We start from the raw sequence: 27,863 nt of genomic DNA on the forward strand, positions 1-27,863 counted from the left end.
CTCGGGGCGGTGTCTGAGCGTGGGGAGCGCTGAGCGCGTTGTCGGCTCCGCGCGCAGGTTCGGGGGACTCGGTTGCTCTATGTGTGTCTCCCTACAGACGAGCTTGTGCGAAAACAAACCTAAAATCGAGTGAAGGCGGAGGCAGCATCTTCAAAGGAGCAAACTGCGCGACAAGCGCTGGCCCTCCGCAGGGAGGCAGAGCTTTGGGCTTGTTTATACTATAAATGCTTTTCCCAGCTGGGACAAGTGTGGGAAGGAGGAGCGAAATTAGAGAATTAAAATAATCATTCGGGTACAAAACCGAGCTGCACTCTGGGCAAGCAAAGCTTATGAAAGCGAATTTAAGACAGCAAATGGAGAGAGCAAATGAAATAAGTTTTGATTATTTTTTTTTCCGTTCAGTTAAGTTCTTCTGGTATCTTAAGAGATACTGCTTTACATAGTAGTGGTCACTCAACAATTTCAGAAACTGTTTTGGAAGGCTTGAAGATGAAAGTTGTGAAATCAAAGTCTGAGTGCATCAGTGCTGGATCTTTCCATTCAGTGTCCAGTGTCTTATTTAATGATAGGCAATGCTCTTAGAAGCAATTGTTGCAGTGGAGAAGCATCAATGTATTTTTTTTCATGGGCTGTATATTATAGGTGTTATATTAGCAAAGTCAATACTGCCTTTCCCCTACTTAATGAAGTTTTTTTCTTAATGCTTCTACTGACTAGAAGTTTTCTTCAGGTTCAGGAACCTTTAACTACTTTCCAGCCTGTGACCAATTTGAATCCAGAAGCTTAGCATGTATGATATGTTGATTTAAATAACACTTCTGTATCTCTAGTAATTACCTCCTTGTCCCGTCATTTTTTAAAACCCTGTATGTAAATGTTTAAATCCAGCTCTCTTGAACCAAAACGTTGTGTATGAGTGTCTAGTATAACAATGTTAAGCTTCCTTCTGTGTTTAAAATATCTTTCCCAACACATTGTACATCTCTTCTTCTGGCCATATGCTGTTGGTGGCTCATACTTTTCCCATGGTGTATTACATCCTATGTTTACCTGATTTTGTAAGGTTTCTTTCCTCTTTCTCTCCTTTTGACTGATTCCATTCTGCCTGATGTATGGAATTTCATGCTGTCTTGAAACCACCCATGTCTCCTTGCATCTTTTTGGGGGGAGTGTAGAGCTTATCCCATCCCTTTGACTTGTACGTTTGAAAATCGGTTTTGTTTCTGTCTTAGATATAATTACTGACATTTACCTGTGCCATTACATAACCTGTTTTGGCCTCTTTCTTAAGGAGACATAAATGGCCTAGTTTGTTGACTCTCTAATCACTCTGGTTTTGACCTTCTGTATTCTCGTTTTCAGTCTGGTTAAAGAAACGCTTGAGTGGTTTATGCTAGAGTTGATTATCTTTAATTTTTTTACCCCACATAGGCAAATCAAGGTCTAAGGGCACTAATTAATGCAACTATTTTCATTCTCTTAACTTCCTTTTCAAGCTGTTACTTATTGTCTGAAAACACCTGTGATGGGGAACTGATAATGACAATAAAAGAGCATGTATCAAATCCCAGAGATCAATTGCATACATAAGTTTAGATTCTGGGAAAGAAAAATGAAGACTTTAACTGTCAAGTGTAAAGTTAGTGTTGAGAAGTGCTCTGTAATCATTTGTTGCTAACCCACTGCATGGTTTTTATATTTAACTGCTGGCTATGAACATCTATGTAGCTGTATCCCGTTCAGACTTCCAGAGAACAGTGTGGTTTTGGAGGTGGTTTTGGGGTTTGTTTTTTTCCAGAGTTCTTATTGCTTTTGTGGTTATTGGAGCACAAGTGGCTTCTGAAGTGTCTGAACAGAACTGATAAATTGCTCTGTGAACATTCTTAGGGCAGAAAATGTCATGTTTTAGAACATTATCATGGAGAAAAACATTTCAAGAGTTGCTCTCTTTTTCGAATCAAATCTTTCTTGCTGATGTCTAGCTTTAGTTGCATTTCCAAACTTAGAAAATTAGTATTAGCAGGTGTGTGAGAGGTAACAGTTTGTAGAGGCTGAAATGCAACTTGATGTCATCAATGCTTCAGCTGTTCAGCTTCTTTTACCTCACCAAATCCATCAACAAATACGCTTGATTTTAGATATTATCTCAAGCTTCATAGCTAGAAATAATTATTTTTTTCCATTATTTTTTCCCTACCTTCAGTTTAATTTCTTTGTGGGCTAGTTTGTACTTCAGATCCTAAATTTTTTTGCTGCTTAGGAAAGTTCTTGGTATATTGAGTTAAATTTACTGAGGAAGTGTTTGTGTTGTTTCTTTTATCTGCCATAGAAATGTACTTAATAATGCTTGTTATTTTATGTATATTCATCTTAACATCCAAATTAGCAAACTATAGTATAAAAAGTCATTATTATTATTAAATGTGTTTATTATCATTCCGGAGAGGGATTTGCACTATTATAATCTAAATTTATAATCTAACATATTTCTGAAGACTATGCCAGAATGGAATGATTTAGCTAGACTTAGATAAATCCTATGAGTGTAATACAAACAATACATGCAGTGTTTCATGGCTGTGAATGGTTTGCTGACTGACTGAACAATGGGCAAGTGGCTGTGTGGGGTTTACCTACCTGTCAGGTTAAACCATGACACTGGGACACTTAAGCTTTTAGTCCATTTAAATTTTATACTTGTAGTGATTATGAAACTAAGACAAGTATTTCATTATAGGCATAGTGTTATGAATAAGATTACAATTTTTCTCCAGATATCTATGTGCCCTTTATGTCTTTTTTGACCAAGGAGGCAACTGGAGATATTTAACTCTCCCAGTGATTAAATGTTATATATGTCCTTCACAGAATTTGCATGGAGGCATCTGCTAAGCCATAGTAAACGTAGTGCTTATTTATATGCATACTCTAATTTTCTTCTGAAGAGATCTTAATTTATTTTCTTAAACTATAAACCTTCATTGAATTTATTTTGAAGATCCAGTTTTGGAACATCCTTAAGAAGATACATAATCAAGTCCAATCCTCTGCTATTGTTGGCAGCTAGAGCCTAATCTCCTCCATAAACTGATAAAGCTCAATCTTAAAAGTAGCTTGTGAGAAGGTTGTTCAAAATATCACCGCATTGGAGATCTGGTGATGATGATGATGATGGTGTTGCTCGCCTGTTGCTAACAGCTTATTCTAATCACTGTGAGGTAGCCTGTCTGTCCTGTATGTCATCTTGTCCTGATAAAATCATACAGCTTGCTGGGAAAGAGCAAGTAAGGTTAAAAATAAAAAAGGACAAGTACTTAGAGCCCTGCTTATGTTTGTGCCATTAGTAGCTTGGTAGGAGTAGGGGGAGTCTAGGGAAATCTAATTTTTAACTGACCTTGTATGGCATAGGATTGCTGAGGCATAGGTTTGCTGTGTCATTTTTGTGTGGTTGGTAATTGCACATCATTGTATTTTAGGATTTATTTTAGGATGTTTAATATCATTACATGCTTCATATTCTCAGTGTAAATGTTCTTAAAGCACTAGTTAATAAATAAAACCTGATTCTTTAACTGACTACTATAGATATTGATGTAGTGAAGTTTCATAATGACATATAAATTATGAAAGTAATGAATTTTTATATTTCTGTAATTTAAGGAAATTTTGAATTATTTTAGTCATGGTTTATTTGTTGTACATTTTTGTTAGGAAGATATTCCTATAATAAATTTCGTGTCTTCAAAATGCAAAGTCATAGTCTGTTAATCTTTAGTAATTTGGTAGTTAAGGTAGATAATTTTTAGAGCTATGATGGGAGATACTATGAAATTCTGTCTACATGGATTGGCAGAGAATTTTGTCATAGAATTGGGTAGAGATAAAATACCAATTTCTGAGGTATAAATGTAGTCAATTAATTGAAATTAATTCTTAATTTCGAAGCATACATAATGCTACTGATTTATGGTGAGAATATATCAAACTTGACTTTTTAAAGAATTTGTACAGACAAATGTCTAAATATTTATCTGTATAATATTTTAGCAGAAACAGAAGCAGTGATTAGAGATGTATTTGGATAAAAAGTAAGTGCGTAGTTGATTTATCACAGTATATCAACTACAGATTATTGAATTATAGCAAATTTGGTGATAAAAGTGGAAGATCAAAAGAGAGGTTTCTTACCACTCTTCCCTTCTTGAAGATCTTCCTTCATAACTGGAATGTATTGCTGCCTTCAGATATTGCCAGATAACATGGGAGAATAGTATCGGTTTCTAATAGTATGTTGATCATTATTTTCAGATGCTATCTTTAATCCTTTGTTTTCTATGTGAACTACATATGTATCTTATATTTAGGTATGGGGTTTTTTAGTGTGTAGAGATTGAGGCCATTACACTCTTCAGCATATCCTTTCAGATGCTTGAGGTCATGTCTGTGTAGAGAGCAAGGTGACACGAGCCATTGATAGGGGACACGATGTTTGTTGTAAATTCTCATCAGGCTCCAGATACATGTCAGGGAGCTCTTATGCTTTATTGTACGGTCACCATAGGTCCAGCATAACTCGTCTCACTGTTTGGACTGAAAAGGTGTTGGCTAACAAACCCTTAAATTTGTACAATAGTGGAGGATAACAAGCTCTTAATTTTTTACAGCACACTTCAATAAGTTTTCAGTTTCCACAACACACAACTCAAAGGTGCTGGCTCACAAGCCACAACACACTTCCACAAGCTGCCCACTTCCATAACAAATGCTAGTACAGAGTGAAAGGTATAGCATGATAGGCATGGTTTGCCCAGGCAATGCAAGACAGAGGAAAAGAATAAAAACAGAAAAGGAAGAGAGAGAACAAAGAATATCACCAGCCCTTAGATCCTGTGTCGTTCCTGCGGATCCTGTGGATGGTCTGGAGCTGAGGCAAAACATGTGACCATTGTCCAAATGCTCCTTAAAGTCTGATAGGTTTGGTGCTGTGACAGCTTTCAGGGCAAACCTGTCCCAGTGATTGACCACCCTCTTAGTGAAGACCCTTTTCCTAATGTCTAGCCAGAACACTCCCTGACACAACTTAATGCCACTTTCTTGTGTCAGCTCGAAAATTAAGCACTTGTTTCTGCATCAAATGAATAGGATCTGTTTTATCTTTTCTATTCTCTCTACAATATTGCAGATAAATTTATTGGTCAGTCTGTTGTAAGGCTGTATACACCCTGAAGATGTCTCTTTTAGTCTGATCTATCATAGTACATTTTGTTGTCTTTAAACTGAGAACAAAGAACACTTGACTATGGGTACCAACTGGACTTTAGGTAAAGTGCATGCTAAGTTATTTATGAAACATTTAATAAGTTTAACTATAATTACAACAATTTAAGGGATGGAATACTTTGTGATTTTTCATATTTTTGTTGTAATATTTAGTACATGTAGCTTTATTCATCTTCCACATAGATTTTGTTATACCTATATATTGTGTTTTAACCCCAGCCAGCTCACTCCCCCGCCAGCAGAGCTGGGGAGAGAATCTGAAGGCTACAAGCTAGAAAACTCATGGTTTGAAATAAAGGCAGTTCAGTAGCAAAAGCCACATACACAAGCACAGCAAAACAAGGAATTCTTTTGCTGCTTCCCATGGTGGTCAGGCAGGTGTTCAGCCATCTCCAGGAGAGCAGGGCCCCATCACACACAACAGTGACTTGAGAAGACAAACACCATCCTTCCAAATGTCCCCTCCTTCCTTCTTCCCCCACTTTATATACTGAGCATGATGTCCTATGCTGTGGAATATCCCTTTGGTCAGTTTAGGTCACCTGTCCCAGCTGCATCTCTTCACAGCTTCCCATGCACCCCCAGCCTCCTTGCCAGTGTGGCATTGCAAATAGCAGAAAAGGCTTTGGCTCTGTGTAATCTATATTAATTATAATTTCTGTATTCTCAACCCTGTGTTCAGCGCAAATCCAAATATAACCCCATACTAACCACTGTGAAGAACATTAACTCTACCCCAGCCAAAACCAGAACACTATAGTATAGTATGTTTTCCAGCACTTGGAGGTGTATGATGGAGTAGGCAAATAAATATAATGGATGCATGATGCATTTGCATGTATTGGTCTTTATTTTCTTTACTTTTCATGTATCATTTAGCAGAAGCCTTTTAAAAATATTGACAGCTAATTGTAACATTTTTAAAAGCAGTTTATGTTCCCACCTGCTATCCTGTGAAGATTTTAATTGCATCTGTACCTTTGAGCTGAAGATATCAACAGGTTATTAAAAGGAAAATATGTTATCCATGTTCATTTAGCCCATGCTTCCCTGATGATCCTGGAACTAAATGTGAATTAACGGTGTTTGTCTGTCTTGAGAGACTCATTCTTCTGACAGGTTGACATTGAGACTAGACAACTCAGTTCACATAGATGGTGGAACAGTTGTGGGCCAAAAAGAGAAACAAGTTTGTTGCTGTTGTAGTTCCTTGATCAAGATTCGCAATGTTGCTGTATGCCATTATAAAGAGACAGATCGGCATGAAAGCAAAGACTTGCCTAAATGTGATAGTATCAATTTAATTGAAACCATGATTTTGCTGTGTAACAAGTAGTTATAATGTGGGTATGTTTTGGTTAGCAATATGTAAAATATTTGTTCATAGGGGTGGAACGTATGTACATATGTAGTCATAGACCATAGTATAGTTGGGGTTTTCTGCAGCAGTATGAATACAGTTGACTGAATTAAATTGTACGGGAAACACAGGATTATGATTCCAAGCAATTCTGTGTACTTTGCATAGTTTGTTTGAGCCAAAATCTCAAAGGGCAAGTAATTTGAAAAATTTCAGCAGTATGTTGGGAAGTTCCTCTGTATGTTCATGTGTCTGGAGGACTGTATAACCATGAAAAAAACTGCTAATCTTGGAATGCTACTTCTCATAAATAGAGTGGGTGTCTTGATTTAAATATTTATTGTTTCATGTGTATGGTTCCCTTGGATGTCATAGTTTCTGAGTAAGAGGTTGGAAAGCAAAAATACACTGCTTTCTTTATTCCCCTGCTGTATATGTGAGAACGAAGCTTCCTTAGATAGTACCCTTAATGGAAACTACACGTCCTGGAGAGGGACAGGTGATGACACTGTTTCTGTGAGGAAATAGTAATTAATGTTGACTACTAACATTAGGTTAATAGCTGGTACTTCCGCCTGTTCTTTTCCTAGTTTTGCTTGTTAATTTCTTGATTAAACAATGGACCTCACAGTTTAGCTTTTCCAGTTATTATTACAGATTTTGGGAAACAGCTTGTTAATCAATTACAGAAAGACAGAGGTCATCTGGGCTCTAAGTTCCTTAAGAAACTGGGGGTTTTTAGGTCTCCATAATTTCTGTTGAGGATTTTTATAGTTGCTATAGCCATGCAGTCAGGAAGATTTCACAGAATCATAGAATAATCAGAGTTGGAACAGACCCTTGAGGAAGATCTAGTCCAACTCCTGGCCCTGCACAGGACATCCCCAATAATCACGGCATGTGCCTGAGAATATTGTCTGAACACCTCTTGAACTCTGTCAGGTTTGGTGCTGTGGCAACTTCCCTGGGGAGCCTGTTCCAGTGCCCCACCACCCTCTGGGTGAAGAACTATTTTCTAATATCCAGCCTAAACCTCCCCTGTCACATCCTGAGAGCATTCCCTCAGGTCCTGGCACTGGTTGCCAGAGAGAAGAGGTCAGTGCTGCCCCTCCACTTCTTTCTGTGAGGAAGTTGTATACAGTGATGAGCTCTCCCCTCAGTCTTCTTTTCTCCAGGCTAAACAGACCAAGTGACCTCAGCCACTCCTCATATGGCTTCCCCTCAAGGTCCTTCACCATCTTCATTGCCCTGCTTTGTATACTTTCTAATGACTTAATATCTTTCTTATATTGTGGTGCTCAAGACTCTGCACAATATTCAAGGTGAGGCTAGACCAGTGCAGAGTAGACAGAGACAATCATTTCCATTGATGGGGTGTCAGTGCCTTGGCTGATGCACCCCAGGACGCAGTTGGCCCTCCTGGCTGCCAGGGCACACTGTTGACTCATATTCAATTTGCCATTGACAAGGACCCCCCAGGTCCCTTTCTGCAGCACTCCTTTCCAGCATCTCATTCCCCACTCTGTATGTACATGCAGGGTTACCCCATCCTGGGTGCAGAATTCAGAGTCTGCCCTTGATAAACTTCATGCAATTGGTGATTGTACAACCCTCTAATTTGTCTTGGTCTCTCTGCAAGGCCTTTCTGCCTTCAGTGGAGTCAACAGCTTCTCCCAATTTTGTATCATCTGCAAATTTACTTAATAGGCCTTTGAGTCCTGCATCCAAGACATTTGTGAAGATATTGAAGAGCACTGAGCCTGAGATGAAGCCTTGCAGAACCCACTAGTGACTGGTTGACAGTCTGATGTAATCCCATTCACCATAACCCTTTGCACCCAACCCATGATCCAGTTGCTCACCCATTGCATAGTGTGTTTGTCCAGTTTTATGCTGGACATTTTGTCCAGAAGGATATTGTGAGAGACAGTATCAAAAGCTTTACTGAAATCTAAAATATTACATCAACTGGTTTCCCTTGATCAGCTAGGTGGGTTACCTTGTCATAAAAGGAAATTAGGTTTGACAAGCAGGACCTTCCCTTCATGAAGCCATGCTGGCTGTGTCAGATGACTGTGTTATCCTTCGGGTGTTTTTCAGTACCTTCCAGGATAATCTTTTCCATGATCTTACCAGGTACAGAATTGAGGCTAACAGGCCTGTGATTACCAGGGTCATCCTTCCTGCCCTTTTTGAAAATTGGGACAACATTAGTGAGCTTCCAGTTGAGTAGGACCTCTCCAGATTCCCAAGACCGTTGAAAGATCATTGAGAGAGGCCTCACAATGACATCAGCCAACTCCTTAAGCATTTTCAGATGAATCCCATCAGGCCCCATAGATTTGTGTGGATCGAGCTGGAGCAGCAGATCCCTCACAGCATGAGAGTCAACTGGGAGTATAACTATCCTAGTCAGCCAAGCTGTCCTACTGCCTCGTCTAATGGACTTCTGACATTGCCTGTTCCTGTGCCCTTAGGAAGTGGTGCTTAAAAAATGACCAGCACTGATGGAGCATGGCACCTGCAAAATTGTTTTCCATGGGAACCTTACCCACCAGTTCCCTGAGTAGCCCAAAGCCTCCTCATGTCCAGGCTGTCTGATAATGTCTCCTAAACAGCACAGCTGATGAAGTCTGCTGCAGCAGTGCTGAAATGTGGTGTTAGCAGTACAGCTTATATTCCTCTTTTTGCCGTTTGTTTTCATTGGTATAATGCACTGTGAAATCTTATGTGAAACTTGGGAGCATATCGGAAAAGGCTACTACCTGCAGAATGAATGAATACAGTCAGATATGTGAAACTCTTCTAAGGGAGAGAAAAGAAGCAGATCCATTCCAATGAGTTAGTTAAATTAGGCTGTTTAAATTTCCCAGACAGTGCTGGTGGGTGTAGCTGAGCCCTTCAGGGTCTGCTGGCTGCAAACAATGGAGGTGCAGATTTTTTTTCTTTCCTTTTTTTTCCCGTTTTTTAACAAAACGTTAAACCGATGTTTGGCGTTTGTGATAATTTTGGCCCCTCCTACTGTGCCAATTGAAACCACTCCCTACATAATCAAAACAAATCACTCCCCATGATTCTGAAGGTATTTTACATTTCAGTACAGGCTTTTGTGCACTGAACTACATTTTGTACTGACAGTACCTTTGAGAAAAAAAAAAGGAAAATAATTTTTTAGGAGTCAAATAAGAATGACTCAAAGAGCACCTCATTTTCAGAGCTCAGAAGCACAGCAAAATCGAGCCTGAAGCAATAGTCGGCTTGAATTTAAAATATGGAATATATAAAATACTAATTGTTTTAAGTGTTGATTTCTCTTTTCCAGTAGAGAATCCAATACATAGGGCATTTAAATTGCTACTAAAAGTATTTCAGATTGTATATTTATGAATTTAAATCTTACTAATGAAGAAACATATAACAGAGTTCAGTCTGATCTTTGAATAGCTTGTTGTATGTAGCATTGAGTAAATTTTAGCACAGGACTCATATTTATATATGATCAGGCTCTGTATTTTTTAATTCAACTGTGCCTTCTGTCATGGCTTGGATGACTTATATTTCCCACTGGTTTGACGAAGATGATTGGTATGAAGGACAACAACGAGTAAGAATTGATTAAATTAATATTTTCTCTTTTACTACTTTTATATTTTTCTTCTCTAAGCTGCTGTTTATTGCATTGCTAGTATCAAAAGTAATATTTCCATAGTGGTACAATTAAGGGATTTTTAGCCATTTTAATGAGGTCTTGAATCATAAATAAGCACATAAAAATGAGTGTTTTGAAAATTAATTTTGCTAGCTGGATAAAAGGATATTGGATGTTTGGTGGCCACCTACTTGGATTTTTTAGGTTGCATAACTTAACGAGGAATAATTCTGCAATATGTAATGAGATGGAAATCAGACATTTAATTTTATGTTGTTAGACGGAATTAACATACCATGCATGGAGTAAACTAAAATAGTTATAAGCAGTAAAGCAAAAATATTTGGGAGATATTATATTCATCTAGGGTCATTTCCAAGTTGTACCTTGGATATCTGCATGCTTTTATTAACATTTTTCCAAGGAGGAGGTGTTGTTACTATAGCAACATTTGCAGGATAGCTTGGATTTTTTTTTTTTTTAGCATTTATTAACTGCATGCCTTGGGCAAGCTTGGGCTACAGCTGCTTTCATAGATTTATGGTGGGAAGGGAATATAAGTCACATTTCTTTCATTGTATTAAGCTCCTTTATGAACCATCTATTTCTGTAATTTCTTTTTCTCATTTTCATAGTATATTGGCAGCTAAGGAATGGGAATGCAGGAGATGCTACTGAATCATAAGCAGCTGCTTTCATGGTATTATTGTGTGTTACTTGATAATGCCAGTTATATGCTCATAAGTATAAAAACCTAGCAGGTTTTAATACTTTTTCAGTGTTCTCATTTTACATGTCTCTCCTTAGATTAATGTTTCAGATTTGGAGTTATCTTTTGGTAGCTGTCATCAGGGAATCAGGTGTGATACATGTTAAGAGGTAACTTGATCTGAAATCAGAACTATCTTGGCAATTTGCCAGCAGAAAAGCAATCTTCTGGTGGTTCTAGTAGCTCTGGGTTGGAAGATAAGAATAGAATCTTACGGAGACTCTTAAATGCTATAGTGAGATCAGACATGGTTGTACGTATCTCTCTGTATTATACACAGTACCTGCAAACTAGATTTCTGGTACCATATGATTAAGCAATACTTGACAAATGATGGGTTTCTTACCAGTGTTAGGTGTATTTCATATTGATTATGTGTGTAGTTCAACATTGCTGGTGATGTATTGTTAGAAATGTCAGCATTTCTCCATGCTTTGTGGGTGGGTTGACGGTGGCTGGATGCCAGGCAGCCACCAAAGCCACTCTCTCACTCCTGTCTGCAAATAGACAGGGGAGAGAAAATAAATAAAGGTTCATGAGTTGAGATAAGGACCAGGAGAGATCACTCATCAAATATTGTCACTGGCAAAACAGACTCAGCTTGGGGAAATTTAGTGATTTTATTACTAACAAGATAGGATAATGAGAAAATGAAACAGACCTTACCAACATGTTCCCCCCCACCTCCCCTACCTCCTTCCCAACTCTGCCTTGGAGAAGAGGCCGACTCCCACCTTACTACAACATCCTTTCAGGTAGTTGCAGACAGTGATAAGGTTTCCCATGAACCTCCCTTTCTCCAGACTAAACACCCCCAGCTTCCTCAGCTGCTCCTCATATCACTTCACCAGTTTCATTAGCCTTCTCTAGTCAAACTCCAGCACCTCAGTGTCCAGGGGCCCAGAACTGGACACAGTACTTGAGGTGAGGCCTCACCTGTGCTGAGTACAGGTGGAGGATCACTTCCCTAGTTGTGCTGGTCACATTATTTCTGGTACAAACCAGGATGCCATTGGCCTTGTTGGCCACCTGGGCACACTGCCAGCTCATGTTCAGCTGTCTGTCAATCATGAGCTCAGGTTCTTCTCTGCTGATCCTCTTTCCAACCACTTGGCCCTCAGCCTGTAGCACTGCATGGGGTTATTGTGGCCAAAGTGTGGGACCTGGCACTTGTTGAACTTCATGCCGCTAGTCTTGGCCCATCAATCCAGCCTGTCCAGATTCCTCTGCAGAGCCTTCATACCCTCCAGCAGATTGACACTGCCACTCAACTTGATGTCATCTGCAAATCTACTAATTGTGGAATCAATCTCCTCATCCAGATCATGAATAAAGATATTAAACTGAGCCCAATACTGATCCCTGGGGGACACCAGTAGTGACCAGATGCCAACTGGATGGGCACCATTCACCACCACTCTGGCCCCAGCCATCCAACCGGTTCTTAACCCAGTGAAGAGTGCACCTGTCCAAGCCATGGGTTGTCAAATTAAAGTTGCAGAATAAAGAATATTCTAGATAAATGTACAAGTAGTATAGTCAAGACAGTAAAAAACACTCCTTTGTAATACTTAATCTAAGTTACAATTTTTTAAATGTTGTTTAACTTAAGTTTTCTAAGCAGGGTATTTATCTTGGACCAATGTATTTGGGTTTTATTTCCAGTAAGTGTTTGTTTCTGTAAATTACAGTCTCAGGCGGTGATTTCAAGTTTCAAACTTCAGCAAAAGGTCTGCAGCTTCTTCCCTTGTGAAGCCAGAGATCCCATGGTTAAATCAATTCTGGTAGTGATTTGGCTTTGAGTTTATTGTGGAGGTTTAAAATGGCTGTGAACACTAGTAGAAAACTTGTTCATTTCAAATGCTCTTTTAAATCATAGTATTCTTTTCCTAGTCAGTGTCTGGATAACCTAATGCATGCATTTTGGACACCTGCTAGGTTGTCCTAAGTTAAGAAATGTCAGCTGCAAATTCTGGTTGCAAGAGTCTAGGTTCTTTGAAGAATCTTGTTGAAATTCAAAGCCTTGTCCAAGGCACCCTCTTCCTGCCTCTAGTTAACCTTCTGGTTGTCTGGGCGCTACAGGTGGCCTGTGTGCCATGAATTGCATACAAAAGTAGAAAAAAAATTCTAATTTTTGCAGAGAAGCATACAAACTCTGTCTATGCTGTTAGTGATAAACTAGCAACCTACCTGGCACTTTTAACAAGCAATAGACTACCATAGTTAAATTCTGCTAGGAATTATTAAGGGCTTCACTTGTGTGTAGAGCAATACATGTGTAAACCTATGTAATTATTCTACATTGTTCTACGTTGTGACTGTCAATATAGTCAGATTTTGCTTATCTTTTGCCCAGAAGCAGTTGCTTGAAGTAGTGTGTATAGTCTCAGTAAGACTATTTAGCGTCTTGCATTAGTAACTGCATTTTGACAGCCCACATCAAGAACTGAAAATTCATTATTATGTTGCAGTGCTCCAAAGTAGGAAGAATTTTTGTTTGTTTTGTCAAAGTTCTCATAGTGTGACGTAAGCACGTTTCTGGTGTGCTAATTTTTACTTTTGAGATTCCCCAGATTAATAAACAGACATAAATACATAAATGTAACAGACAGCATAGAATAGAATTTAGAAAATATACTGAGTGCAAATGTTCCCTCCAGAAAACGTAAAGGTTTTGTAAATTTCATTGTTCTGTTTAGTCTTAGTAAATTAGTTTGTCTATTGGCTTTTAAGCTGCATATGTACCAGAGTATTTCCAATTATCCTTTGTTTCATGAGTCTGGACATAATAATGAGAATTTAATTTCTTAACATTGCTATAATGTGCTTGGTGTTTTCTAGCCCTGTTGGAAGAATGCTAGTACTAATTATGCTTATGTTATTACATGAGACTCAGTGCTTTTGAGCCAGGAATTCTCAGGCAGAAGTTGTTTTCTGATGTGCGTTCCAGGCATGCAGTGATTTCTTGATAGGTTTGAAGACAAGATAAAATCATTGTCCATTATGTGATACTTCAGACTGGTCTGATTGGATAGGATAATGAATTTGAAACTCTGTGGTTCACAGGTCACAATTTCATCTTCAGTGGATTTCCTCTCGAAGATGGGCAAATATACCCAATGCCCTTAAGGTGACATCACTTTTGTATCAGTAAAGGTCTTTTTAATTATTACATTATCATTGACATGCTGACAAAAATATTGGTACCTGGGGACGATTGTCTGGATGAGATATAACTGTTTTATGTGTCAAATATACAGGAGTGACAACAAGCTTTCCACATTAGAAAACAGATACACTTAATGGGAAGATAGTGAAAATAGAGTGAACAAAGGCAGAGGACACTAGTGCTTTACTGCATATAGCTGTTTAACTAAACTAGGGGTTTGTATGCACAGAAGTGTATTGATTAACATAAGGCTACTTTATATCCAGTTTTGTATGCGTGCCATGTTGCACATGTACTCATTTGGATACATCATACTCCACATAGACCACATGATGACAGTCAAAGCATTTGTAAGCATCTGTTGTGCTTGGTGGTTATAAATTTATGGATACTTATAACATGCAAGCACACATCTTGATAATTAAGAGTTTTAAGTGATGGGTTTGAAGAGCTATTATTATTATTCTGTCAGTGTCATTGTAGTACAATTGGGAAATACAATGAGCAATGAAATGCACTGAGTAGCTGAAGCAGAGAAAAAGGGGCTAGGTTAAAATTAAAATGGTGCCTGTTAAAAAGCTGCAGTTGCCAGGCTACTGACACTGCTGGTTTGTGTGTGGTGCGACACAATGCTCAGGCTTTCCTCCTGCATCCTTTAGTAACTGCATTATTCTGTGAACATCAAGGTTTAGTTCCTTCATCTGTCAAGTAAAGAGATTTCATTCTACAACCAGAGCAATATTTTCCATTTTTGAGAGCAGCAAGGTATTGGAATGAACATGGAAATTCTTAAGTGGTTTACAAAAAATGACACCTATGCTAAGGTAGGGATGATTAGGCATTTTTCTTTGTTATTGATATAAAGACATGCCCATGTGTCTAGTCCATTCAGCTGTTACTTTTAAATAATATTTATGGTATACAAAATTTCAGTTTAATGTGATTGGTTGGGGTTTTTTACCTATGTTTAGCAACAAGGAAGGACTTAGAATGTTGCTGCTCATGCCAATTGAAAAGAAAGGGTTTTGTCATCCTGCCTCTTTCCTCATCTCCTTGGAAACTGTGGGCATCCTTTGGTAGCTTTTCCAATGTGGTACACATTTTTTACATGCACAGGTTTTTTTCAGTGCATATTTAAGAGTCCAATATATTCACTTGTACATCTCTTATTTTGAAATAAAATGCATTTTTACAAAGTATGAAAAACCTCCATTGTATGGAAGTGCACCATGTGTGAAATCGTACATATTTAATTAGCTGCATTTCTACTTTTCTGTCATTTTACTGAGGCTGTTCTGATGAATGCTGCTTTCTTCTTTGTACTATAAGTATGCTTAACAGAAACGTATAATGTCTGAAAAAGTCTGCAGGAAACTGCATGATACTTATAAGAGAGTAAGTTACTGTGCTACACAGCTGTCATTTCTTCTTCTAGATGCTATCGTACTGAATTTCAAAGCAAATGCTTCCTTTTGTAAAATGGTATACAGCTCATTACAAGGATGAAGAAATAATAGCAAGTTTAAAACAACAAATACTAGTAAATAAAGTGCAAATTCCTTGCTGTAATACTGCTCAGAGTATTTTACATGTGTAATTTTTTTTACATATACTTAAATAGGAAAGATATAGATGAAGAATCAAAGTTTACTTTTGTGGAATTCTGTTTTAGCATCTGTAAGAGACCTTAGCCTTACAATCAGTTTTATCTGTAATCAAGCCACAAATTAAACAAGATTTAAGGTTATATTCTTTTACAGATTAAAACTTCATCAGATCAGAAACCCTTAGTTCCCATACGAGAAGGTAAAATGAGTATCTGTACAAAATTAGAAAAATCTGTTATTACTGTGAAATAAATACTTGTGCAGTCTTAGGGTCTAAATAGATGCTAACTTTTAATCAGTCTTATGTGGTGAACCTGCAAATTAAACATGGTATGATAACCTAATATTTTAATCTTATTTAGAATTACCTAATTCTCTCCTAGTTCACCATGGCTTTTTTTAACATTCCTTGTTGGTTTGCTGACACACCTAGTGCTTTAACCATCATTTTCCCTAGAATCAAAAGGGGAAAGCAAGAGTTCTGGTTCCAGATATTCTATACTGCAGTAAATAGTTATGTAATCAGCTAGGTGACTTTAATTTCAGAAAAAGTGGTTCTTAATTGTGCCAGTTATCTTTTCGTGGTGACTGCAAACAGTCTGTGTTCTGAATGCCTCAAATCCAATTATTTCTATATATATATGTTTGATACTTCAATTGCACAGAAGGGACCTCTGGAATTTGTGATTTTACTGAACAGAAAAAGAACACTAAATGGCAAAATTAGAAATTTGAAGGCTGTTTTTGTCATTTTGTGGTGCTACTGATGATTATTTAATAAGATAAATTTCTTTCTGTGGGACTAATTTATAGCATGAGACAGGCTGTAAAGGAGCTGCATGGTGATGCAATTTATACCGATGTTCTTTCTAGAATCTCTGATTTATTTGATGCAAAAGTCAGAGTAATTAATCTTATTGGTAGACAGAAAGGAAGTCTAATAGCCAAAGTACTAGTCTGAAGCAAAGCTGGATCTTGTAACTTTTTTTCTGTATATTTATATGCAGAAATAGTGTGTGTATATATATATATATATATATGCACATATACACACTGTTGCACAGTCTTTTACCAAAACTTTTGTAGGTTAAACTTGAACATTTCGTTTCCTTCAGGCATTTAGTACTCAGAACCTTCTAGCACTGTAACTACAGTCAGTGGTATCTTTGAAACAATTACCCTCAAACATTCAACCCGATCCTGATCTTCTCCTAAAGAAACTCTAAAAATAAGTCTCTTTCAATTTATTTGCTTTTCTTTCACACTTTGCAAAGTGAAAGAGACATAATCTCATGGAGTTTGCTGCCTGTATTTATCCCTTACTCTTTATCTGCCAAGCAGATACCCCAAGCAGATGAGGAAAAAAGAAACATTCAACTTCATCTTAATACCTCGTGTATGTGCATTTAAATGGTATTTTGTTAATATTTATGTTTTAAGCTTTTTGTCAATATTGACCAATAGGTTTCCTTGGGTACTGTAGATTTCTATTACCATACCTATACCAAGTTTTTTCTGTATGTGCCTTAATACTGATGTCATACAGCAAAACATTTCCCCCTCCATACATTTGTTTCAAGTAGGTCATGAGTAATCTACAGACAACCTATCTGTCCTAAACTGTTACGCAGCAATGCGTTGCAAAACCAACCCTTGTACTTAATCAACAATTGCTCCCTCACAATACTTGATTGCATTTGAAGTCTCTTTTCTTTTTAATTCGTTTTCCTTTGTGGAGCTTGAAAATCTACCTAATGCTTGGTAAATTGAACATAACTCTCTTTATCTGTTAAGGTTATAGTGTTAGCTCCTTGACCTAAAGATCTTAGTCTCCATATTCCCTCTAATATTTTACCATGTACTGCCCCTCAGTCCATTAACATCCACAGCATAAATGTGGTCCTAAATGAGGCATTCTGTTACTAAGTAACGTGTTGATGTTGTCAGGAATTAAATGTGGCCTAGGTAGGTAATTGGTTTGGCCCAGCAAAGCATTTCTTGTGTTTTTATGTTAAAGTCAAGTTGTCTCACTCTGAGCACAGCTCAGAGTATGAGACTTGTTTTGGACATTGAAGGCAGTGGGTTTGGGTAAAGGGGCAGGGTGAAGGAGAGAAGAGAAATTAAAAAAGGAGAGATGCATTAAAGTAAGGAAAGAAAGAAAAGAAAGAGAAGAGACAAAAAGTGAGAAGGATAGGTAGAGGGAAAAAGATCACCAGTCCTGATTCCAGCGGTGATCCGGCTGATGGGATGTCAGTGTTTCTGTCAGTCTAGCTTCAGTGTTGATCCAGCTGATAAGCATTGATACAGGCGACAAGGTGTCCAGGGGGAGCAGTTGCCATGGGTTTGGTAGGGGTACCTTTTATGGACAGGTTTCTCCACCCCCAAGATAAGTTTCTTGCTTCCTATAAATTGTTCTCATCCCAAGAAACTACAACAAGGATGTTTGTCCCAGACAGGTGCAGCCCTATCTCTGTATGAGCCCCATTCTCCAGCCATGACTTGTTCTTTCTCACAGCGTGTTAAAATCAACAGTGCTTGGTTGGCTCCACAGCCGTCTGATTATTGATGTTTGAGACATAGGCATTGGTCCCTTATTGAAAAACAGGAGCTCATTAGCTCTAGTTCCTGGGAACAGACAGTGTTTCTGATAAGCTCAAGAAGGGCTTGGTCCAGGTGCAATTCACAAAGGCTGAGGCATTTCTCAGCAACTGCTCTGGACCTGTACACCTTTTCAGACATGTTGCTTAGCTGACTTAAAACTATTAGCATATCATTTATTTTGTTTTTGTCAGAGATGAATAGAAGAGCAGAGAGGGCATTAAACTGTGATATGGAAAGCATTGAACCTGATCACAGAAGAGAGCAAAAATGATGAATTTCAGCTAGTACAAATCAAGAACTATTCAAGCTTTCATGTGCTGTCCCCTGTTTTTCTCCCAAATAAATTCCTGTGAATGGTATTAAATGCCCTTTCTTGTGTAGCACTGAAGCTTTGGAACATCTGCTTGGCTTTATTTCAGATACATTCATTTGTACCTCATAACCACAAGATGCTGCTTTTAAAACATAAAGGCTAGTTGTATTATTAAAGTAGATATGTATAAATTATTTATGGGAACAAAACCACGTTATTATGTTCTTTAACATTCTGTCATCTTGTAGTCTAATGTATTTTTGTTTTTAAAGGCAAAAATGTCACAGGTTAAACAAGTGGGACTTTTAGCTGCGGGATGTCAGCCATGGAACAAGGATGTATGTGCTGCTAGTGGGGACAGATTTGCCTACTGTGCTACCCTTGCTATTTATATTTACCAGGTAAGATTATTCTTTTTTATCAGGCTAGCTACATTTTAAAATTGTCGCTGATCTCACTTTGAACTCTTTCAATAAATGTTTCTGCAATGCTTTTGGAAGTATGGCTTCTGCTGAGATGATGTCTCAGTAAAGCTCCATCTTCCATTCAAGATATGCCTTACAAATTACTTTTTCTCCTTGTGATGGCTCTTGAAAAAGATTGATATAAACTTTATATTTGAAGTTGTATGTGTCAAGAATTATTTGTAAAAGACAGGCTCACAGTCCAGCAAACACTTGAGATGAATGAAGCGCAGTGGTAGAAGAGTAGGTTCTGAGACAGAAATGAAGCAATTCCAGTTCCATTTGAAACTGTAGTATAAAAGTAGTCTTTTGTACAGTGGATTAAACTATTTCAAAGTTGTGTATTCAGTGGCCCACCTTTGTTTGATTTGGAACCTGAACTGCTCAACACTGATCTGAAGTTTGCAGGTACTGTATACCAACAGCTAACTAAAAACATAGAAAAGGAACAAAGGATGCCCTTGTTTTGACCTCATGAGTTATACCACTAGTAGGATTAAAATAAACAAAATTTGCTGTGTCATGTTTGGGCATGTGGGGGTTTTTTTCTTTATTTTTTATTTTTACTAAGTACATTAAAAAATAAGAATGATTTCAAACTCCTTTTCATACTCTGTCTTGTTTAACCACTTGGAGATTACTAAATAATTGTTACGATGCCTAAGTAAAACATTTTAGGATTGTTTGCATAAAGTGATTAATAAATGTAATAGTTTATAAGCAACAAGAGGACAGACTGTTAATACTGGTTGAGCTAATTGGGTATCTCACAACTTTTGTGTCCAAGTCAAATGTGTGGGAATTTAATTTATTGAGATGTGAGGTACTGACAATTGTTAAATCCACTATAAATTAATCTCTAGGTGTACTACTGTTTTATGAACTATTCTCCAACCGAATAGTACTTAAAGTGAATTTACAAAAAATGTGTTTCTGAAATCAGTTTTACTATTTGTTTAGCTGGATCACCAATACAATGAATTCAAGCTCCGTGCGATTATGTCCGAGCATAAGAAGACAATCACAGCCATATCTTGGTGTCCCCACAACTCTGATGTGTTTGCAAGTGCCAGTGCAGATAGTTTAGTGATTATCTGGAATGTGAATGAACAGAAAGTTGTGGCCAAGCTGGACAATACAAAAGGTATATCGGACGTGGAGATATGTGATCCATACAGCTTTTTAATCCAGAAGTACTTGATGTAGTGTAAATTGTAAGCCATTAGTGGGCCAGAGATTTAACAACTGCTTAACACAATATTCTTGGCAGATTTGTTGCAGATCAGTTTAGAAAATAATGATAGTGTTTGACTAAATTGCTGTGAACCATCTCGTAATTGGTAAAGAAAGAGGTTATTCTTTTTTCTAAAGTACTTGACCAGTTCAAGAATTAACTTTGCTTGTGACTTTTTGTTGAGCAGGAAAGAAAAACTCAACATTTTTTTCATCACTGTATAAAAGGATAAATAATTACATTTTAAAACTTGTATGTTTTCATTATAACTGTACCTAAGTGAAAGGAAATAAAATGTAGCCTTCAACAGATTGAAGTATAAATTGCCTGTGAATTTGAAAAGCATGTTTTGTTTAAATACTCTAATGCTTGTCTACCTGAATCTGCTCTCAGGTTGAGATTATATTACGAGTCTAGGGGGATTAAACATCTGTATCTATGATTACCTTTACCTGCCCAGTTCTGATTTATTCCTGTCAGTCAAAAGGAGTACCTGTATTTCTCTTCTTACAGTAAATCTGGTTAGCTGTCCTTGATTCCTATATTTGTATTCTTGGAAAATGAGTGCAAGCCAAGGACAGTTAGAATCTAAGGATCTAGTAAGCCATTTTGGGACTCCCTACTCTGTTCTTTCCAGAGCATTTTAGGATACCTCTGAAAATCATGTACATCTGGCATATCTACAAAAGGAAAACCCACACTGATCTGATCTGTTTTAAAAGAAATATTGTAGCAGTTTATGCACTGCGATAAAAGCTGATACTTACTTTTCAATTTTGTAGGAGTACTAAACTGAATTTCATATCTTGGTTCTTATAAAGTTTACCTGTATGTTTCAGGAATTCCTGCATCACTTAGCTGGTGCTGGAATGCAGGTGATGCAGTTGCGTTTGTGTCCCACAGAGGTCCGTTGTACATTTGGACTATCTCAGGACCTGACAGTGGGGTAACTGTACACAGAGAAGCACACAGTTTCTTGTCAGATATCAGTCTGTTTAGATGGCATCCAAAGAAAAAAGGAAAGGTGGTATTTGGACATACTGATGGAAGCCTATCCATTTTTCAGCCAGGTAAAACTGATATGGTATTTATTTTTGCTATATGTGTCTCTTGTCTCTCCGCATGTGATACTCCACTTTTTCATTTAGATTTTGTAATCTAGGTATGTACATAAGCCTTGTTCTTAGTTCATAGTATTCCCACTCCTTCCATATCACAAAAAACCCATTTTCTTATATAAAGAATGCAGAGCATTTTCTTTGTATCTCCTTCCTTTTGTGGCCAAGATAATACTGTAATTTTTGACAACCGCAATAAACACTTTTTTGGGGATGTGGGAATGATAACAGCCATGCTCTTCTACTAAACTGTATTTCCCTGCAAGTTTGTTCTTCTGAATGGAATGACTTAAGTCTTTTGCTTAGTTTCTTATTTGCATTTGTTCTGGAGTCCTCTGCTTCATATTCTAGAGTCCTCTGCACTTTTGGAGGTAGAATCTCATGTCACAGTTAATATTATCTTCATATTCTTTTCTGTCAAAGACTATATGGGAAAATACTTACCTCTTTTTGTCTAAAATCTGCCAAACACATTTGTGCATACTTTATAAATAGTCCAGTACTCTGCTAATGAAAGTGTCATCTTGATGAGCTCATGTGAAGCTAAAATTCAGCTCACTTTCATAGTTTTCTTCAGAGACAGATATCTGTATTAGGTTGACTATTTCTAATTTTTTCTGACGCTGCTTTTTCGTCAAATAAAAACTGATTTTCAGCAACCACAGAGCTGCCATGCAAAGCCCAGACTAGCATGCAACAAGAAATTCTAACTATTTCGTTCAAAGGATTGTATTTTTGTAATTAAGACAATGTCATTGGAGCAATCATAGCAACTTTGAAAGAATGCAGACTGTTTTTAGATTTCTTTTAACTTGCTTCCTTTATACTATTAGAAAAAGGCAAATAATTTGTTTAGATGAACACATAGATGTGTTTGAGAATAGATCATGAAAATTTTGAACAGATTAATTAAAATATGTTTCAAAATTAGGTATTACTGAAAAATAGATTGTAGCACAATTATCAAATATAAGTGCCATTAGTGTGGTTGCACTTCCATAAATTGCTTTAATATGTGTCATAACATTCAGATATAATTGACAACATAGACTCATCTAAGTTAGCTATTTTATCAGCTGTGGGTTTATAGTTTACAATTCATAGTCAAAATTCATCAGACTTTTTTAACTGGTAGCTTCTAAAAATAAATAGTAGAAAGTGAAATTAAAAGGATGAATATAGGCCCTCTTTAAAAAAAAAAAGAGGGGGAACAGGTGGCACAAAGACTTGATACTTTACAGTAAGGAATAGAAAGGTAATTTGTTTGCTTTGAAGTTCAGCCTTCATCTACCTCATGTCAGACCGTGTAAAATGGTTTGTTGTCAGTGCAGAATTTAGGTTGTCACTAAGTGAAATCAATTAAAAAAATTCCTCTTTTTACTTTTAAAGGTTTCAGTCCTTTTGTAGGATAATCCTACAAAACATTATCTTAAGAAAACCTGAACATCCACAAGTTCCTGTTGATTCAGTGTGCTAAAGGGTCTACTATTTCTGTTTTAGTATGAGTCACTGCTGCATAATTAGAAGACTACACAATGGTTTTTTTCATAATTATTATCTACTTAAGTTTTTCTCTCATGGCTGTATTTTCTGTTTCTATTAACTCCAGACTATGCATTATTGTAGCAGAACATTTAGTGTGGAAAAAGAACATGTAAGGGTTTAAGATTAGTACGCGTTTTTTTAGAGAAATACAGTGCAGTCATATAGAGCCAAATGTTCTGTACTAGTTTACCTTTTATTTGTTCTCAAAATAAGCACAGCTTACTTAAATGACCTGTGACTCAGTTGCATGATTCATAGTGCTGATGTCTGTTGTTAATGGAAAATAAAATTTAACGGTTACGATTTTCAACTGTTTTTTCCACAGTTACGTTTTTGTGAAACACAGCTAAAACTAAGTAGCTCGTACATACCCATGCTCTCCAGCCAGCTGATTTTGCTTTCTTGGACTGAACTGTTTGAAGATGTATGGCTTTGATCACTTGAGGACTTTTTGCTTTTAGTTCTGGTATAGCTGATGGAAAAATTACAATTCTGCTTTGTTGTTCAGTTCTTGTTTTTCATTTTAATGTTGATTTTCAGTCAGCCAAAAAAGTGAACTGAAATGTAAGCAGGGGGTATTGTTATAAAAAGTGGGAATCCTAACGTTTTTGTTAAATTAAAGCAGTTACCTAATCATATTACTGATGTTATTCCAAATGCTTTAAGAGAGCAGAAAAAAAGGTGGAATGGAGAAATCAGGTGATGCTGTTAAATGTTATGCAGTCTTAAATTATTTTCCAAATTTCTTGTAACTGATTTTTTTTAAGTTACCCTTGATATAATGTGCACTAACACTTTCCCTAGAAAATCATAGTAAGTGTTATTTTAGTATTCAGAATGTTCCTAGTGAACAAGAGTTTTTCAGCTTTTCTTTTTTGTATGTATCAGAATAGGCTTAGTTTTAAATCATTTATTAAGGAATATAAGTAGGTCTTGACATTTATTATAATATCACAAATTAATTGTATTCTCCAGTACCAAAACTGAAAATTAGGCTAATACAATCAAGTGAAATATGTCTTCTTTTTTGCAGGTGTCAAATTAGGTACTTAATGGCCTGTTGTAGCTACAAATTCTGTAACTTCTTCATAGTTGCACACATAGATTTGAGGAAGAAAAAAACAAAGCAAAACAAGGAATTAATTCACCACTTCCCATGGACAGGTGTTCAGCATCTCTAGGAGTGCAGGGCACCAGGTTATTTGGGAAGACAAACATCACGCCAAATGTCTCCCCTTTCCTTCTTCTTCCCCCCACTTTGTATACTGAGCATGATGTCACATGGTATGGAATATCCCTTTGGTCAATTTGGGTCACCTGTCTCTGCTGTGTCACCTCCCAGTCTGCCATGCACCCCCAACTTCCTAGTGAGCGTGACAGTATGGAAAGCAGAAAAGTCCTTGGCTCTGTGTAAGCTCTGCTCAGCAATACCAAAAACAACTCTGCTTTATCAACCCTGTGCCCTGCACAAATGTAAAGCATAGCCTCATACTAGCTACTGTGAAGAAAGTTAACTCTACCCCAGCCCAAAGCAGCACAATGATTTAACATACCTTTCCTTCCTATAAAATTGTGTTAATAAACCTGACAACTGTTTCTGTTTTCTGCTGTATTAAAAGTGAAGTGCAAGCTGATGGAATCAGAATTATTTTGAATCAAATATGGCAAAGCCAGCTTCATTATTTTCCATAGTGCAGGCAGTAGAGCAGGCTAGTGACAATTTCAGGAAGAGATAAAAATTATGTTTGTGAATGTTGTAACTATTGAAAGGATACACTTGATTTCATTTTTAAATAATCTCTTGTGTACTTATAGGTTCTAAAAATCAGAAACATGTCTTAAGACCAGAGTCTCTTGAAGGAACAGATGAAGAGGATCCAGTTACAGCACTGGAGTGGGACCCTTTGTCAACTGACTACCTTCTTGTTGCTAATTTACATAATGGTATTCGACTAGTTGATTCTGAATCTCTGTCCTGTATCACAACTTTTAGTTTTCCCAGTGCAGCAGCATCTGTTCAGTGTTTAGCCTGGGTTCCTAGTGCACCTGGAATGTTTATAACTGGAGGTAAGACCTTTATTTCCTGGTGTATACAAATGTATTGTTGGGTACATAAACAAATGACTTTCTGCTCTTTTTTTATACTACATAGTATTTTTCTCATGCACACTTTGGCAACAAAGAGTTACTTTGGGAATAGGAATAAGAATGCATTGTACTAATGGATATCACTTCAAAGATTTAAAATGGCTTAAAAAAAAAAAAGGAAAGAAATAATTTCCTGCCTCTTTTCTACACCATAGACATTACTGCTCAGGTTGAACTAATGACTAAGGAAACTGCCTCTGAGAATATTTTATAATGAGAGAGGTTTCATAGAATTTATCTATGCTTAAATAACTAATGTTGATATTAATTGTAAATAGTGATATTGCCATGGAGGTAAATGGAGGATAAATAGGATATTACCATGGAGATTGGACTAGCTGATCTCCAGAGTTCCCCTCCAACCCCAGCTGTTCTGGGGAGATGACAGTTATCTGCTTGTAAAATTCTTCTTAGGATTTGAAGTTTAATTCATTGTTGTACTTTGCATAAATCAGTCCTTAAACTACATACTTCTGTTTACAGTAAAAAGAGGGTAATTTAAAAAAATATGTATTTTTCTGTATTTTTTTTAAACCTCAGATTCTCAGGTTGGTGTGTTGCGTGTTTGGAATGTTTCACGTACAACACCCATAGATAATTTTAAACTGAAGAAAACTGGTTTCCATGGTTTGCATGTGCTAAGTTCTCCTCCAAAGAAAAAGTGTAAGTGTAATTTTGATTGTTATTTATTGTAATGGCTGCAAGTTAAGAAAATCTTGTTTATGAATCTTGTGTCAAAGTCAATCTCTGTAAGTTTGGTCAGCTCTGTAGTTAAATAATTTACCTTCTGCTGTCAGTTAACTAGACAAATGCATAAAGGATCTAGCACTTTATAATGTCCTTCTTTAGTGGGCCAGGCTTCATACAGGAATTCTCCATTTCTTTTGTTTCAGTTTGGAATACATTGGAATACAAAGCACTTTACTCTTTATAAGTGTTGTTTATTATTGAAATAAAAATAATCTTTGCCTTTTGCTTTATTTTGTTAAGCCTGTTCATCACAGTATCCTACTAAAAATCATCATACATCCTCAACAAGTGAGGCTGTTCCTCCTCCAGCTTTCACCCAAAACCAAGCATTTTCTCTTCCTCCTGGTCATGCTGTCTGTTGCTTTATGGATGGTGGAGTGGGGCTTTATGACATGGGAGCCAAAAAGTGGGATTTCCTTAGAGATTTGGTATGTTTCACCTCTGTCTTTGAAATGAGTGTTAATTTGGATTATGTACTTTCTTCCAACAGCAAGAAATGGAGAATGAACGCTTCACAATACTGTAAACCTGTTTCTGTCATGAAAATGTCTAAATTTCTAGGAAACAAAATGACAGCTCTGAAGTTGAAAGTAATTATTTATTGCAAAGGACTGAATCCCGTTGGAAGTATTCTGGCAGTTTGTTTTCATCCAGAAATAAAGATTTCAGGACCTATTTTTGGATTGTTTTTTTTTAACTGACATTTTAATTTGATGGCCTACAGAGACTGATTCTTGAATTTTCATTGAAGCAGGAATTCAAAACTGGGTTTGTCACATATTAGATGAACCTCTTCTTCACCAGGTTTTTTGTTCTTCTTGAGGGGTTTTTTCTCTTTCCCAGTTCCCTTTTCATTTAAAAAATATTTTCAGCTCTACTCCAGTATGTGTTTGACTAGAGGCTGCTGATAGGTGTCCTTTTCCATTTTATTGGGTTTGGTCCTGTAAGGCAACTGAAACTTTAAAAGAATTCTTACATATTATCTGCATTTCCTATATTTGTCAACTTAAATTCTACAAATGCATGTCTTAAAAAACAAGCAGTTGATGTGTGAAATTTCCTAATGGGTTGAAGTTTAAACTGCAATGGAGCATATACTGTATCTAGACTTCAGAGCACTTGATGGGATACTAGACAATGTGTAGAACATATTCAGCATATAGAGCTTCATTTTTGCAGTCAGATGCAAAATGATTTGATTTTTTAAAAGAATAAAAGTTTCTTGGTTTTTTTAAGCTTAATTTTTTTAAACTCTACGTTTTTAGAAATTTGATTCCAACAGAAAATGCTAGCAAGTTCCTGGCATTGCATACCTTGTTGTTTCAGGGAAGAATTTTCCTGTCTTTAATAATGATCTATGAAAGAGAGTGGTATTATAGTCCAAGCTATTTTATGCCTTTTACTTTTGACCGATGAGCCATAATGTATAGGATTTTTTGGAACTTTTAATTGACCTGACAGTTATAATACAGTGTATTTTGGAATTTGATCTAGAGTTGGACTTATGAAAAAAATCAAATGCAATAAAAATGGATTAAATATTTGTTTCATTTAAGGGACATATTGAGACCATCTTTGATTGCAAATTCAAACCTGATAACCCTGATCTTCTTGCTACAGCTTCATTTGATGGCACAATAAAAGTTTGGGACATAAATACTTTAACAGCAGTTTATACATCTCCTGGTAATGAGGGGGTTATTTATTCCATTTCTTGGGCTCCAGGTAAGAATATTTTGCTTTATGTCTAAATGTTCTATGAATTAGCACTGACTGCATAATTTATTATATCAAAGTGTAAGTTTTAGATAGAAGAGTGTCTTATAAGGCTTAAACAAAACTAAGTTATCTGTGAA

At 36.8% G+C, this 27,863-nt stretch overlaps 1 protein-coding gene across 2 annotated transcripts in view; it reads left to right on the top strand.

The window, feature by feature from the left end:
* Positions 1-10,178: 10,178 nt before the first annotated feature.
* The window catches only part of WDR17 (WD repeat domain 17), a 46,701-nt gene continuing 29,016 nt past the window's right edge, over positions 10,179-27,863 (top strand). The window contains exons 1-8 of one of the 2 annotated variants that reach the window (XM_009070379.1): positions 10,179-10,244; positions 19,021-19,149; positions 20,173-20,356; positions 21,286-21,516; positions 24,925-25,176; positions 25,798-25,920; positions 26,248-26,435; positions 27,564-27,732. In XM_009070379.1, coding sequence (XP_009068627.1) covers positions 10,179-10,244; positions 19,021-19,149; positions 20,173-20,356; positions 21,286-21,516; positions 24,925-25,176; positions 25,798-25,920; positions 26,248-26,435; positions 27,564-27,732 — 1,342 coding nt within the window. Of the gene's footprint in view, positions 10,245-19,020; positions 19,150-20,172; positions 20,357-21,285; positions 21,517-24,924; positions 25,177-25,797; positions 25,921-26,247; positions 26,436-27,563; positions 27,733-27,863 lie in introns of those variants that run through there. The other variant, XM_009070387.1, reaches the window with a different exon arrangement.

This window comes from Acanthisitta chloris, unplaced genomic scaffold (assembly GCF_000695815.1).
Source record: "Acanthisitta chloris isolate BGI_N310 unplaced genomic scaffold, ASM69581v1 scaffold1530, whole genome shotgun sequence".
NCBI classification, from domain to species: Eukaryota; Metazoa; Chordata; class Aves; order Passeriformes; family Acanthisittidae; genus Acanthisitta; species Acanthisitta chloris.